General features: G+C 48.0%; 1 protein-coding gene across 2 annotated transcripts in view; it reads right to left on the bottom strand.

The window, feature by feature from the left end:
• ZBTB48 (zinc finger and BTB domain containing 48) overlaps positions 1 to 16,869 on the bottom strand; it is a 55,113-nt gene that overhangs the window by 14,412 nt on the left and 23,832 nt on the right. For both annotated transcript variants that reach the window (XM_073603627.1, XM_073603628.1), the window contains exons 5-8: positions 11,498 to 11,590; positions 3,938 to 4,024; positions 2,739 to 2,893; positions 884 to 1,020 (exon numbers count right to left, since the gene is read on the bottom strand). In XM_073603627.1, the coding sequence (XP_073459728.1) occupies positions 884 to 1,020; positions 2,739 to 2,893; positions 3,938 to 4,024; positions 11,498 to 11,590 (472 nt within the window). The remainder of the gene's footprint in view (positions 1 to 883; positions 1,021 to 2,738; positions 2,894 to 3,937; positions 4,025 to 11,497; positions 11,591 to 16,869) is intronic.

Genomic DNA, 16,869 nt, shown 5'->3' on the forward strand with positions numbered 1-16,869 from the left:
TTGCATCGCTAGTTACTACATCCCCTGCCTGTTTTTATTTTATCTATGTGAGAAGCCATTTGGTTGTTAATTTAGTAAATCTTGCTGTACTAACCTGCAGGCACTTAGTCTGGCGCCCCCTGCTGTTCCCTTTTATGTCTTCTACAGAGAACTGCTTCACTCTATGGGCACTAGTGTTGCTTTATAAATATATATATATATATTTTTTTCATATTAAAAAATATATATATATTTTCTGAAGCCAATTGTAGCCTCAGGCTTTAATCATGTGCTTCAAAAAAAAAACGCATTGAAATCCATGCGTCTGGCGCCCTGCATGTAGATTAGGGGCCAGGCGCATGGATTAGGGGGTGGCGCCACTAATGGAGCGCCCACCACTGTAGGGCATAGTGATGAATTTGGAGATAGCCAAAGAACGCCCTACGGAGGAGGTCGTGATTTTCACGTAGCTTGTCAAATGTTCTTTGACAACCATGGAGAGACCATTTGAGAAGTGAGACTGTCTGGCATTTTATGGTTATAATGGAGCGGCCGCCACTGTAGGGCATAGTGATGAATGTGGAGGTAGCCAAAGACTGGCATCTTAGGGTTATAAAGGAAGGCTGCAAGTAGAGAGGCTTCAGATGGGCGTTTAACGCCTTAGTTGTCTCCAGAGGCCACGCAGTAGCGCCATAGTAATGTAATAAAGAGGCGGATGGGACGTCTGCATCGGACTTTTATATTTATGGACTTTAAAATTTTAGGACTCTTAGGCCTATTTAAGTGATCAGTGTTCACTGTAATCTTTTCTGCGTCATTCTTTTCTCTTAGCTTTGCAGCCAGCATCCTCTGTATACACAAACCCTCATTATTCCCATGCAGTACTTTTCTCGCCCCCACGCACCTTGTGTCCTGAACGTCTTCCCGCACAGGTGGCACTGGAAAGGCTTTTCCCCCGTGTGAGTCTTGAGGTGCATATTGAGGTTGGTTTTCTGGGTGAAGGCATGGTGGCAAAACTCGCATACAAATGGACGTTCGTTTCTGTCAAAGGAGAAAGAAACAGAATCTTTAGAACCCATCTACGGGGGAACTATGGCTGTCTTTGCTTTGAAAACACCCAAAACAAGCATGCAGACCAGGAGTCGGCATTAAGACAAACGTCCTGGTCGGCATACTTGTTCCAGGTCAGCGACTCAAAGTAATTGGATCAGCACGACAGCCAGGGAACAGAAGGAAAAGCCAGCAATGGCTACCCCCATACTTGCTCACTACAGGTCCTGTATAATGTTTGGTGGCATGTGGCGGTGCAAGATAATTTATGGGTGTGTTCCATAACAAGATTTTCAAATAGTATGCCCATATATGGGCAAGTCTCTCGCTGATCGCATTATGCAAAAAGACCTCACAGCCCTCCCATCCATTATCAGGACCCGCCACAATGTTTATACTCTATTCAGCTGACACAGTTAATGTTCGATCCATACTCTAATACAGTCATTCTCAACTACGGTTCTTTCAGATTTTGCTAAGGGTTCCTTGAGCTGTGGTTGACTGACCCCTGCCATTTGATGGTACCTACATAGTTCCAGAGTCAAAGTCATTTGGCAGAGTAGCATGACACCAATGATCTTTTTAGCTCTCTGTAAGAGAGAATTCTTCCCACTGATCACCAATGTAAGGAACATTCTTCTCACTGATCACCAATGTAAGGAACGTTCTTCTCACTGATCACCAATGTAAGGAGCATTCTTCTCACTGATCACCAATGTAAGGAACATTCTTCTCACTGATCACCAATGTAAGGAACATTCTTCCCACTGATCACCAATGTAAGGAACATTCTTCTCACTGATCACCAATGTAAGGAACATTCTTCTCACTGACCACCAATGTAAGGAACATTCTTCTCACTGACCACCAATGTAAGGAACATTCTTCCCACTGACCACCAATGTAAGGAACATTCTTCCCACTGACCACCAATGTAAGGAACATTCTTCCCACTGATCACCAATGTAAGGAACATTCTTCTCACTGATCACCAATGTAAGGAACATTCTTCTCACTGATCACCAATGTAAGGAACATTCTTCTCACTGATCACCAATGTAAGGGACATTCTTCTCACTGATCACCAATGTAAGGAACATTCTTCTCACTGATCACCAATGTAAGGAACATTCTTCTCACTGACCACTAATGTAAGGGATATTCTTCTCACTGATCACCAATGTAAGGAACATTCTTCTCACTGATCACCAATGTAAGGAACATTCTTCTCACTGATCACCAATGTAAATTATTTTTCCCCACTAACCGCTGATGAATTGGTTTTAGCAGTTCTCTGAGACCTGAAGATTTCAAAGGTTTCTCCAGGGCAGTGATTTGTAACCCTTTTGCTTGAAGACAGTGGAGAAGGGGGTTGTTTGGGGGGTGGGGGGGGTTTGTGGGGAGCAGATTTGGTTGCCTTGTAGGAGATGAGGTTTCTGGAGGAGACTCAGGAGCAGTGTGGGAGGTTGGGGGACACAGAGGCACTATGGAGAGGTAAAGACTCTGCAGCAGCCTGGGGGGTCTCAAGAGGCCTGGGGTGCACTATGTGAGGTTGGGGGGCACTATGGGAGGTTGGGGGGCACTATGGGAGGTGGTTTAGAAAGGCTGCACTAATGGGATTTACAAAATAATACAGAGGTTTTCCACACTGTAAACTCTATGTGATCACACGCACAAGAACGTCCATTGTTTACACCTGAATGGCAGACCTGTGCTTGGCTTTGATGTGCATCTGAAGGCCGCTCCTGCTCGAGGCTCGGTGACCGCACTCCTCGCACACAAACAGCTTCTCCCCGCGATGCTTAAACGCTTCATGCAGCCGAAGTTCTGTCCGTGTGAAGAAACACTTCCCGCAGGTGGGGCACTGCAATGTAATGCTGCGATTAGAGACAGCGAACAATGAGCGTACGGGTGACCCTCACTAATGCGGCTACCAAAACACATATATATGTAATGTATACCAACCACACATAACGACAGATGAATCAGACAATTCAAGTCTTTCAAGCTTTAATGAACATTTAGCATCTATCGCCCTGGTGCCCAACCTGTGGCCCTTTGGCAATGTCCTGTCTGCAGTCTCTGACCACCTCCTGTGTCATGTCTGTGTCTGACCCTCTCCTGCATCCTGGCTGCAGACTCTGACCATCTATTGTATCATGTCTGCAGTCTCTGACCATCTCTTGTATCGTTTCTCCAGTCTCTGACCATCTCATGCATCCTGTCTGCAGTCTCTGACCATCTCCTGTATCATGTCTGCAGTCTCTGACCATCTCCTGTACCATGTCTGCAGTCTCTGACCATCTCTTGTAACATATCTGCAGTCTCTGACCATCTCATGCATCCTGTCTGCAGTCCCTGACCATCTCATGCATCCTGTCTGCAGTCCCTGACCATCTCATGCATCCTGTCTGCAGTCTCTGACCATCTCATGCATCCTGTCTGCAGTCTCTGACCATCTCCTGTATCATGTCTGCAGTCTCTGACCATCTCTTGTATCATGTCTGCAATCTCTGACCATCTCATGCATCTTGTCTGCAGTCTCTGACCATCTCCTGTATCATGTCTGCAGTCTCTGACCATCTCCTGTATCATGTCTGCAGTCTCTGACCATCTCTTGTATCATGTCTGCAGTCTCTGACCATCTCATGCATCCTGTCTGCAGTCTCTGACCATCTCATGCATCCTGTCTGCAGTTTCTGACCATCTCTTGTATCATGTCTGCAGTCTCCCACCATCTAAGCTGGGCAGGAAGTGGTTAAAGGTATCTGAATGGCTGTGACCACAGACTTTTCTGTTCTCTTGGGTCTCATCCACAAACATTGTGACCCCTCATTGGAGAGGGTCAGGACCTTGGGGGCCTGAGTCTGGTCTCCCAGCATTGGTCATCCAGCACCCTCATACTCACAGCGTGGGGTTTTGGCTCTCCGTGCATTTTGATCATGTGGCTCTGCAGATGCTTCTTCTGCATGAACTGCTGAGGACAGGTAGAACACTGCGGGGACACAGGAGAAGAACCGAATATGAAACAGGCTGAAAGGCCGGAAATACAAACAGCAAATATCTATGGATTTTATCTGTTTAGTTAATCTTGAGTTCAGCTTCAACCCTTTCGCTGCCAGAGACATTTTTGCATTCTTTGCACACATATAAAAATCAATTTAGGCCTGAAGATTACTTAACCCCCCCCCCCCCCCCAAAAAAAAAACATTTATATATTTTCAGAAGACCCAGGAGAATAATATGGAGGTAGTTCACATTTTTCTGTCACACAAAATTAGTACAACTGTTAATCAAGCGCATTCTATGCATTAGACTGAGTTCACACTTTGGCGTATTCGGAAAAAGCGGAATTTTGCACTTTGCATAGGACCGGCCCATTCACTATGTGCATTTGTCAATCGAAAAGAAGCTCCTGCAAGTTTTTGGGCAACAAGCTTCACAGAATTTTGAAAAAGGCGCAGTTTGCCACAACTGCAGTGGAATAATCGTGGCAAAATCGCATCACTTTTGGGGTGCTTTTTTTTTGAAAATGTAAATTTACATTTTAAAGGTTTATTTGGTAAATACAGCGGGTGAAATAATAATTTGATCCCCTGTAGATTGTGTAAATTTGCCCACTTACACAGAAATGAAGGGTCTATAATTTTTATCATAGGTGTATTTTATATGATAGAGATAGGATATCAACCAAAAATCCAGAAAAAAAGACGATACAAATGTTATAAATCGAGTTGCAGTTCACAGAGTAAAATAAGTATTTGATCCCCAAGCAAAACATGACTTAGTACTTGGTGGAGAAACCCTTATTGGCAAGCACAGAGGTCAGACGTTTCTTGTAGTTGGTGACCAGGTCTGCACACATCTCAGGAGGGATTTTAGTCCACTCTTCTTTACAGATCTTCTCTAAATCCTTAAGGTTTTTTGGCTGTTGCTTGGCAACTCAAAGTTCCAGTTTCTCCATAAATTTTCTATAGGATTAAGGTCTGGAGACCAGCTAGGCCACTCCGAGACCTTAATGTGCTTCTTCTTGAGCCACTCCTTTGTTGCCTTGGTGCTATGTTATGGGTCATTGTCATGCTGGAAGATCCATCCATGACCCATCTTCAGAACCCTGAAGAAGATGGGTCATAGATGGGTCTTCCAGCATGACAATGACCCAAAACATACCACCAAGGCAATACAGGCGTGGCTCAAGAAGAAGCACATTAGGGTCATGGAGTGGCCTAGCCAGTCTCCAGACCTTAAAAGTGGAGTTCCGCCAAAAAAAGAAAAAAAACAATTAAAAGTCAGCAGCTACAAATACTGCAGCTGCTGACTTTTAAAATAAGGACACTCACCTGTCCAGGGCGCCCGCGATGTCCTCACCTGAAGCCGACCCGTCCCTCGGCTCCCAGGTGGAGGCGCCGGCATCTTCAGTAAGGGAATCAGGAGGTGAACCCTTGCGGCTTCACAGCCTGGTTCCCTACGGCTCATGCGCGAATCGCGCTGCGCGTTCTAAACGGTCCCTGCTGTCTTCTGGGACCTGCGTCTCTCCTAGAAGACAGTGGGGGGAGGGAGGGGGATGGAGAAGGGGCCGGACATGGCGTAGATCGCCGCGGATTCTGCGGCGATCATTCGCCGGAAGTGGGAGCAAATACCTGGATTAGACAGGTATCTGCCCCCCCCCCTAAAAATGTGACACTGGGGGGGGAATCCGAAAAGCGGAAGTTCCATTTTTGGGTGGAACTATGCTTTAATCCTATAGAAAATGTATGGAGGAGCTGAAACTTTGAGTTGTCAAGCAACAGCCAAGAAACCTTAAGGATTTAGAGAAGATCTGTGAAGAAGAATGGACCAAAATCCCTCCTGAGATGTGTGCAAACCTGGTCACCATCTACAAGAAACGTCTGACCTCTGTGATCGACAACAAGGGTTTCTCCACCAAGTACCAAGTCATGTTTTGCTTGGGGATCAAATACTTATTTTACTCGATGAACTGCAACTCCATTTATATCTTCTTTTTTCTGGATTTTTGGTTGATATTCGGTCTCTGTCATTTAATATACACCTATGATAAAAATGATAGACCCTTCATTTCTTTGTAAGTGGGCAAACTTACCAAATCTGCAGGGGATCAAATCATTATTTTCCCCCACTGTACATTAAGAGACACTCAACTACTTGCTGACAGAAATGTATTGCGTACCCGTATTTCTCTGCCTACTTCCAGGTTTAGGGTGCGTGTATGCACCCCCCCCCCTGCTGTGACTGTACACAGCGGAAGCCTGGCAGCAGGTCCAAGCCAATGATTCAAGGCCGGGACCTGCTTAACAGCGGTGTCAAATCACAGCCCAGAACTCTGTGTTGGTAAACAACACAGAGCTCTGTACAGAGGGAGCTATCTGTCAGTATCTCATCCCAAACAAATCTAATAGTAAAAGCAGCACACTCTACACACATTACACATAGTTAGGCATACATTTAACCTTCTTTGATCACCCTAAATGTTAACTCCTTCCAAACCAGTGTCATTAGTACAGTGACAGTGTATATTATTATCACCAATCACTGTATTAAAAGGAGAAGTATGGGGAAAGCGCGCTTGGCTTGACTTCTCCTGTGGGAGTGCAGGTCGTTCTGCACTACTGTGACCCGCTTTCAGCAGACAGCGGGCTGAAGTCTGCTGACGTCACAGAGCCGGTCCAGGCTCAGGGCAAGATGGCGACCATATGGTCAAGATCCAGCACCCGGCTCTGCCTCTCAGTGATCAGCTGAGAGTCTGAGCTGCCCGCTCCTGCCCCCTCTACAGCCCAACGCTCCAGTGAGTGCTTTCTGCTCAGGGAGAACTGAGTGATCAGCGGTGTTTGATGGATCAGTTCTTAGTTTTAGAGGTGGCGGGGGACAGATGCTGCATCCACACCTAGGTAAGTATAATTCCCCCCCCCCCCAGTGTCAGTTAGTGTCACATTGTCCCACGCACTATCACATTCCCACTATAAGTTACTGATCACCTCCATTAGTAGTACAAAAAAAAATACATAAACAAAACCTCCAGTATACATCCCGTAGTTTGTAGACGATTTCATACAAACCAATCTATATGCACTTATTGGGATTTCTTTTCTACATGCAGCAGAATACATTTTGGTCAAGATTTATAAAGAAATTTGATTTTTTTTTATTGGATATGTTTTATAGCAGAAAATAAAAAAATTGTTTGGTTTTTTTTTTTTTTTTGTTTTTTTTTCAAATTTGTTTGACTTTTTTAGTTTATATTACAAAAAATAAAAACCCCCAGAGGTGATCAAATACCACCAAAATAAAGCTCTATTTGTGGGGGGGGGGGGGGGGGGGGGGGGGGGAACTAAAATGTCATTTTTTGTACAGTGTTGCATGACTGCACAATTACCAGTAAAAGTAACACAGTGCCGTATTGCAAAAAATGGCCTGGTCATGAAGAAAAGGGGGGGTAAAACCTTCCGGAGCCAAAGTGGTTAATGACCCCAGCGGGCATCCAACTGCTTAGAGCATAGGGGAGAGGAGTCTGCGGGGGGGGGACCAGTCCTGCAATGCAGAGGATGGGGGGGGGGGGGTAAGTAAAAAGTGTGGCCCCCCAGACCTAAATGAGCATTTAACCCTTGCAGTAGGGTTCCCTCAAGCATTTTTGTGTTCCCCGGAGTTCAGATTTAAGGCTGGCGGGGTGTTTTGGCACCTATAGGAAATCTGATGTGCTTCCAGGACAGAACACAACACTTGTCAGACTACATTCTCCTCCGCAGACACCGAGCGATTTCCCAGCTGAACTGAAGTGACTTGTCTTCCCTCATCGGGGTTCTTCCCATATTAGGAGAGTTTCGTCTCACATAACCGCCCGCTATGAAGTCAATAAGAGAGACGTGCCAAACCGCAACACGCAGAACGGGCGCCCTATACTGTATGATGAAATCCGTGCTTCTTTATAGAGAGGAAGGAGGATACACAATGAGAGGAGGAGGGAAGGACAAGTGTTGTGTTGCCTACGGCAACCACAGAGCCTTTGTAGACAAAAACTACTGCACATGTGCAGCCCTGCTCCAACCATTCCTATGGCCCCAGCCAATCAGAGGAGAACAGCCACAGGAATGAATAGGTGCAAGTGCATTAGAGGCTGCAGCAAGTCAGATTAAGCCCGCCTCATTTCTTGGCTGGAGGACATCCAGCATCATCTAGCCCAGTGGTCCCTATGTTTGCTTTTATCTTGCCCTTGGGACATTACACTTCCCCGCCCCCCCTATGTGGAACATAGTTCCTGCCACTTTATTCCTCCGTATATATGCGTCCCCACAGAATAAGGCCAAGTCTACTGAGCCTGCATACATGCGTACTGTCAGCGTGAAGGGGTTAAAAAAAAAAAATTTAAAGCAGAGTTCCATCCAAAAGTGGGAGCTCCACTTATCTTCCTCCTCTCCCCCTCCAGTGCCACATTTGGCACCTTTCGGGGGGGTTACCTGTTTTTGACAGACACCTGTCCCCCACATCCAGAAGACCTCGCTGTGGAAAACTCCGCCCCCCCCCTCCTCTGTGCCAGTTAGAAAGCTCAGCGTGCTTCGGGCATGCGCAGTAGGGAACCGGCTACGAGGCCGAAAGGCTTCACTGCTCGTTTCCCTTACCATGAATGGTGGTGGCAGCACCCGAGAGCCGATCGGAAAATCGGTTGGGGTGCCGACATCGCGGGATCCCTGGACAGGCGAGTGTCCTAATATTAAAAGTCATCAGCTACAGGATTTGTAGTAGCTGTTGACTTTTAATTTAATTTTTTTGTGCTCTTCTTTAAGACTGAAGATTACATAAAAGCCTGAAAACCAAATTAAAAAAAAAAAAAAAAAAGACACCCATAGGCTCCGTTCACACCATGGAGTTCCGGATGGCGGGCGGACTCGTCGTGATTCTGCATCACTGCAAAACGTGGGACGCACTTGCGATCCCTGTTACTTTCAATGGCACTCGCCATGGCGGCGCGACTTTGCTGCGATTGCCGCCAGACGCATCGCGGTAAAATCACGCAAACAAAATCGCGGGATGCCTGTCGCCAAAAAGAAGTTCCTGGAACTTTCAGTAAAAAAAAATACACTAAAGTAAATTTTAGGCTGACTTTCTTGCTACAATATAAAAAAAAGAGGAGGATGTGGCGAGTAAATCGATACCCAACATGTCAAACCTTAAAACGTGTGTGCGACTGTGAAATGGCGACAAACTTCAGTAACAAGTAGTCCATATAGTGACTTTAATGGTCGGTTACAAAATGCGACAAGCGAAACAGCCGACGCGTTTCGGCAACAGCCTTAGTCATGCTATGGCTAAGGCTGTTGCCGAAACGCGTCAACTGTTTCGCTTGTCACTTTTTGGAACCAACCATTAAAAATCGCTATATGGACTACAGAGTTGCCGGATCAATCCTTTAACTGGTTTCTGTTGTAGTGTAGAAGGACACACTGAGCCTGAGCACCTGAAAGAGGATCTTTCAAATTGGACTGGGAGTTCCTCGCTGTGCGCGCCATCCCTCTTCAAACTTAAAGTGGTTGTAAACCCTTACAACACACTTTTTGATACAGGTAAGCCTATAATAAGGCTTACCTGTAGCTACCCCAGATATCTCCTAAACCTGCAAGGTTTAGGAGATATCCCCTGTACCTGCATGTGCCGACGTCATCGGCACATGGGCACTGAAGCAAACTGAAGCAACGGCACGTACGTGCTGCTTGCTTCAGTGGGTGTGCCGGTACCGGCGGCTCCCGTGCGCCTGCGCGGGAGTGACATTATCGCAGCTCCAGCCAATCACAACGCTGGAGCCCGCAATACCCGGAAGTAACTTCGGGAGTTATGTCGGCCCCACGATCGCTCGAGGCACACCGAGAACCGGGATCTGTGTATGTAAACACACAATTTCTGGTTCTCTGAGGGGAGAAGAGACAAATTGTCTGTTCATACTGAGTATGAACAGAGATCTGTCATCTCCCCTACACAGTCCCCTCCCCCCCCTTCAGTTAGAACACACACTAGGGAACACAATTAACCCTTGATCGCCCCCCTAGTGGTTAAACCCTTCCCTGCCAGTGACATTTTTACACTAATCAATGCATTTTTATAGCACTGATCGCTGTAAAAAATGCCAATGGTCCCAAAAATGTGTCAAAATTGTCCGATGTGTCCGCCATAATGTCGCAGTTCCAATAAAAAAAAACGCAGATTGCCGCCATAACTAGTAAAAAAAAAAATTAATAATAAAAATGCCATAAATCTATCCCCTATTTTGTAGACGCTATAACTTTTACGCAAATCAATCAATATACGCTTATTGTGATTTTAAATATGTAGAAGAATACGTATCGGCCTAAACTGAGGGAAAAAAACATTTTTTTATATATTTTTTGGGGGGATATTTATTATAGAAAAAAGTAAAAAATATTGCTTTTTTTTTTTCCAAAATTGGCACTCTTTTTTTGTTTATAGAGCAAAAAATAAAACCGCAGAGGTGATCAAATACCACCAAAAGAAAGTTCTATTTGTGGGGGAAAAAAGGACCTCAATTTTATTTGGGTGCAACGTCGCACGACAGCGCAATTGTAAGTTAAAGCGACGCAGTGCCGTATTGCAAAATTGCTCTGGTCAGGAAGGGGGTAAAATCTTCCGGGGGTGAAGCGGTTAAAAATGATTTTATATCAAATCCACCCTGGTGTAAACGGTCCGCTGTCAGATTGTTGGTTGTCGGCTCTTCTCTCCTCACGCTGAGACAACGCGTGAGGAAAGGAATGCTGATAACCAGCAACTCTGTTTACATGGGATCAGCTGCGATTGGACACAGTTGATCGCATGATAAAGGGCCGTTTTGATTGGCCCTTTACTGGGATCAGCTTCACACAGCGATCACAGAGGGTGCCAGATGCGCACAGGGAGGAGGGGGAGGGGGGCACTGTGTGGTTCTGGAGGGCATCCACGGATTATGAACTGGACGCTGTAGCCGTCTTTCGGCTAAAGCGCGGTCGGGAAGTGGTTAAGCTGATCGCCAGGTTTCATTTAACTTTAAACAGGACCAAGCTGACCCAAATGAACAATAGCAAAACTATTTGCTCACCAACAAGGTGCTCTTGCTGGGCAGCTTCAGCTTCATACAGTATACAGCGCTGTGGAACAGGGGACTTCCCCCGCCTCTCCCGAAACTAAATAGGGTCGGGCCGAGCCCCGCAGAGCAACTCACAGGCAGCGAATACAAAGCTCCTCTGATTGGCTGAGGTTGAAAACTGTCACGTCATCTGCCCACCTCTTTGCCTCAGCCAATCAGAGGAAGCTTTGTATTCAATCATAAAAGTACAAAGCTTCCTTTGAATGGATGGGCAGCGCTCAGCCCAACTCGATGTTGTTTCAGGATGGGAAGGTCTCCGTCCACTGCCGAAACTCTCAAGCCACGCCCCGACATATCACATGTAACCAATCCCATCTCTCCACTCACCTTATAAGGCATATCTCCGGTGTGGGTCACCATATGAAGCCGCAGCTCCATCCGTCTTTTAAATACCTCGTGACAAGACGTGCAGCTAAACACCTGCAAGAGCAAAGAGAAAATCTTCAGAGCGATATGAGAACCAGGTTTATACTTCCAATCACATTTCTTTATACAGAGACAATTACTTCATTTGTTTTTATTGAAAGACGAATGTTTTCAGCAAGTATCCATTCTGATTCATCGTAATGTTTCAATGGAATACATTTTAAAGCTGAACTTCATTTGGCTTTTGGTACCCCCCCCCACCTCCCCCCACCCCAATCTAATGCTCCTTTATTCTAGAAGCAGGTAGAAGACGCAATTACTTATTTCTCCATTCCACAACCTTCACCTAAGTCAGTTGTGTGCCCCGCCCCCCTCATGTACAATGCAGGACCAGAGAATGATGCTGTAATATCTCCCACATTCTGGGGCTGCAGCAGATTAGAGTGAAGGCCGCCCCCAGGAGCCAGAAAGAAGGTATTTTCTGAGTTATATCCACCTCAGTCATGGCCCCCTATGAAAATATTGGAAAATCAATGCACCTCATTTTAAAAATGGGGGTCCTCCATCACATTAGAATCCCCAATTTCAAATCAAAGTCCGCAGTCTTCCCCCAATTACATCAGGGTCCTCAGTCGTCCCCCCCACATCAGAGCCCCCAGCCCCCCCACATCACATCGGACTGCTCAGTCCTCCCAAGCCCCCTTCTCCCTAATTACATCAGAGTCCTCAGAACACCTTCCCACTCTTCCGAATCACATCTTATGCTCCGTACACTCGAGCAGATTTTCCGTCTGAAAAAACATGGATGGTTTTTCCGACGGGATTCCGCTCAAGCTTGACTTCCATACACACAGTCACACAAAAGTTCTCTGAACTTTAGATCATCAAGAACGCGCTGACGTACAAACACTGCGACGAGCCGAGAAAATGAAGTTCAAGGCTTCCGAGCATGCATAGGAATTTTGCGCGTCGGAATTTGTACAGACGATCGAAATTTCCGATCGGAACTTTTTTCCGACCGAAAAATAGAGAACATGCTCTCAATCTTTTGCTGGCGGGAATTCTGCCAGTAAAAGTCCGATGGAGCATGCACACGGTCGGAATTTCTGACCAAAAGCTCTCATCCGACTTTTGCTGGCAGAATTTCTGATCGTGTGTATGGGGCTTATTCCCCCCACCCAATCTCATACGCTTCCTTAATCCCTCCACCCCTTCCCCCATTACATCAGAGTCCTCAGTATCCCCCCCCTCTTGAAGATCCTGCCCCCCCAATCACATCAGAGTCCCCAATTTTCCCCCATTACATCGGAGTCCTCAGTCCCCTCCACACCCATCAGAGTCATCATCCCCCCTCCCCCAATCACATCAGGGTCCTCAGAACACCTTCCCACTCTGAATCACATCAAGAGTCCTCATTCCCCCCACCCAATCTCATATGCTTTCTTAGTCCCTTCTCCCCTTCCCCCATTACATCAGAGTCCTCAGTATCCCCCCCCCTTCAGGATCCTGTCTGTACACCCCCCCAATCACATGAGAGTCCCCAGTTTTCCCCCATTACATCGAAGTCCTCAGTCCCCTCCACACCCATCAGAGTCACCATTCCCCCCCAATCACATCAGGGTCCTCAGTCCCCCCCCCCCCCCACATCACTCAGAGTCCTCAGTCCTCCCAAGTCCCCCCCCCAATCACATCAGAGTCTGCATTCCCCCCACCCAATCACATCAGAGTCCTCATTCCCCCCACCCAATCACATCCGATTCCTCAATCCCTCCTCTCCTTCCCCCATTACATCAGAGTCCTCAGTATCCCCCCCTTCAGGAGCTTGTCCCCCAAATCACATCAGAGTCCTCAGTCCTCCCAAGTCCCTTTCCCCCCAAATCACATCAGAGTCCTCAGTTTCCGCCCATTACACCGGAGTCCTCAGTACCCTCCACACCCAGAGTCATCATTCCCCCCAATCACATCAGAGTCCTCAGTTTCCGCCCATTACACCGGAGTCCTCAGTACCCTCCACACCCAGAGTCATCATTCCCCCCAATCACATCAGAGTCCTCAGTTTCCGCCCATTACACCGGAGTCCTCAGTACCCTCCACACCCAGAGTCATCATTCCCCCCCAATCACATCAGGGTCCTCAGTTCCCCCCACATCACTCAAAGTCCTCAGAACACCCTCCCACTCTTCCGAATCACATCAGAGTCCTCACCCTCCACCCAAATCACATCAGATTCCTCAATCCCTCCTCACCTTCCCCCATTACATCAGAGTCCTCAGTATCCCCCCCCCCTTTACAATCCTGTCCCCCCCCCCCCCCAAATTACATCAGAGTCCTCAGCTTCCCCCGTTACATCTGAGTCCTCAGTCCCCTCCACACCCATCGTTCAGACCCCCTTCCTTTTTACATCAAAGTTCTCAGTCTCCTCTCCATTCACCACTTTCACATCAGAGTCCCCCCAATTCCCCCCAACCTTTTGACAAGAGTCTCCTATCCTCCCATCTTCCCTACAACACGGCTGTTACAGCATGGCAGAGGGGGTGGAGAGGTCTAAACGGAGGCGGACTTCTGTCCACTTCTGAATACCGGGGCTGCCCTGAACGCCGCCCAGATTAGCATCATGCACCCCCTCCATGGTGCTGGCGGCCGGCCTGCCTCCATGATGGGAATGCATGACACCCTGCAAAAAAATACCAGTAGCAGTGTGGCACCCCTGACATGCCCAGATGGCACCATGAGTGAGAAACACTGTGTGGCATGGCCACTGAATAACAATGAGGGAACCTTCCCCCATCAGACTCACAATATAAAACGATATACTTTGGTTGTTAAAAAGAACAGGAGGGGGGCGTGTCCAAGATGGCGACGTGAGAGGTCGCACTCTCCGTGAGCTCCGCTGGCTTCCTACAGATTATCCGCTTCCACCAGAGTTATCACTCCGATTCACCCCCTGCCAGCACCTGGATGAGGCGTAGATCCACCCGCACACAGTCCGGCAGGGGAAAGCGGCTCAGATTCCCCTTGCAAGAGGAAACCCCGCAGACGGTCCCCGCCGAGCGAGTATAGCCACACTCTAGGCATTGCTCGCACGTGACATCGCAAACACCTCTTATGGAGAAGGCCGAATCCAGACCACCCTGGCTGGCGGAGGTGATGGCGGCCATTGCAACATGCCAGTCAACCCTCACCGCCAAGATTGAGGCGGTGCAGATGGACGTAGGCCTTATTCGGCAGGATTTGGACAAGCTACGTTCCAGGGTCACGGAGACGGAGCAGAGAATCGGCCTCACGGAAGACGAGGTAACAGAACATTCGGCGGCCCTCCGCACCCTCCAAACCAGGGTCAAGGCACTTGAGTACCGTGCGGAGGACGGCGAAAACCGCAACGGGAGGAACAACCTCCGGATCATTGGCCTCCCGGAGGGTGCTGAGGGGAGTAATCCAACCAGATTCGTAGAGGACATGCTCCGTGATCTTCTCCCTGCTGCCCGCTTCTCCCCTCAGTACACGGTGGAGAGAGCCCACCGTGTCCCGCCCAAGCCAGGCCCTCCTGGGGCCCCCCCAAGAACGTTTGTCCTCCGCATGTTAAACTTCTGGGACCGAGATGAAGTTCTTTGTGCCTCCAGAGCACAAGGGGACCTGCGGCTTCACAACGCCAGGATAATGATATTCCCTGATTACTCTGTCGAAACACAGAAGCAGAGGAAGTTGTTCGACGCAGTGAAGGCAGTGATGAGAACCTGCGGCATTCGCCACAGCGCCCTCTTCCCTGCGCGCCTCCAAGTTCAGGACGGAGAGTCGGTCCGATTTTTCCAAATGCCGAAAGAAGCATCAAGCTGGTTGGAGTCCCTACCGCCCCATCGCTGACCCGACACATTGTGTGTACACTATTCTCCCAATCGCTTGCACTGGGAATGAGGCACCTTGTCAGTCAGTAACCCTGTCTGGGCTCATGGTTTTGTTACTCTCACTCTCCTGTGCAAGCTGGAGATTCCCTGGAATGATCGGTCTTACCCCCCTCAGTTATATATTTTTCCCCTCTGATAACGAGGACCGAGCAGCCGCCCCCTCGAGCTCACCCTCATATGACATGTTTGACTGTCTCGGGGAGCGGGCTGAAGGGGAGCCCCTGTTGATCTAGACTTACACCTGTTCTTGTTCGAGGCCCTCTTCCCTTTCAGTTATGGTTTCCACCTTAGTTTACAGTTTTTTTGTTTTTTTTTTGTACTTTGCAACACAAGAAAAGTGCCTCCGACGGGATCAGGAGAATGGCTCCTATTTATGCTTTTTACCCACTGATCCCGCAGAAGTTTACCCGCCACTACACATGCTTTTCCGGTGGATTATTAATTTACTGCTAGCCTCTAACTCTAGTAGTGTTTATTTCACTAGCGGAGGAATACCTCATGGAGAACTGCCGCATACAAGAGGCCCCCCCACATGAAACCCGGAGGGGTCCAGCTCGCCTCTTTCACAGGCCCCCCTGTTGCAGCCTGCGAGCTGAGTTTGGACTTGGGGATGGAAGCTCTTCCCAGTTCTGGGGGAACGAGCGGGGTGGGGGGGAGGGATGGTTGCCCACATCGGGCTGGTTTGTTTTTGGGCTTTCTTTCTTCTTTTTCTTTCCCAAGATGTTTTATGGTTTTCATAATAGTTGCTTTAATTGTTATGTCAGCACTGTATATGTTCTGTCGATGCCCCACTCAGGTCTGGATGCCGCATCCTCTGAGAAGTACATGGTATGCTCTTGGCCTCCCTGCTTTGCTCCTCCCGCATGGCTGCCCTTAAAATAATGTCTTGGAACACCAGGGGTCTCAACTCACCGGTCAAAAGGTCACTGGTGTTACAATTTATAAAGTCATATAGCCCTCACATCAGCATCCTTCAGGAAACCCACCTGGTAGGCAGCAGGACCTTAGCTCTCAAGAAACCATGGGTGGGCAGTCACTATCACTCCACTTACTCCAACTTTGCGAGAGGTGTGAGGGTTCTGGTGAATAAGACGCTGCCTTTCAAACTCCTGGATGCGGCGCTAGACCCAGAAGGCAGATATGTTATTATAAATGCTCGAATACTCTCCCAGACATGGTCTCTTGTGGGCCTATACTTGCTGCCTCCGGCATCATTAGTGCTATTGAACAGAATAACCTCTAAGCTGGCAGACTTTGCAGCTGACCACATGGTGCTGTTGGGTGACTTCAACATGGCTCCCGACCCGACATTAGATAGAATGACCATGACCACCTCCCATTACTCTGGCCTCCAGACTTGGGCTGACACCTACAGATTGACAGACATCTGGAGGTGGCGATACCCTCTGTCCCGAGTCTATACGTGTCACT

This window comes from Aquarana catesbeiana, linkage group LG10 (genome assembly GCF_042186555.1).
Source record: "Aquarana catesbeiana isolate 2022-GZ linkage group LG10, ASM4218655v1, whole genome shotgun sequence".
Lineage (NCBI taxonomy): Eukaryota > Metazoa > Chordata > Amphibia > Anura > Ranidae > Aquarana > Aquarana catesbeiana.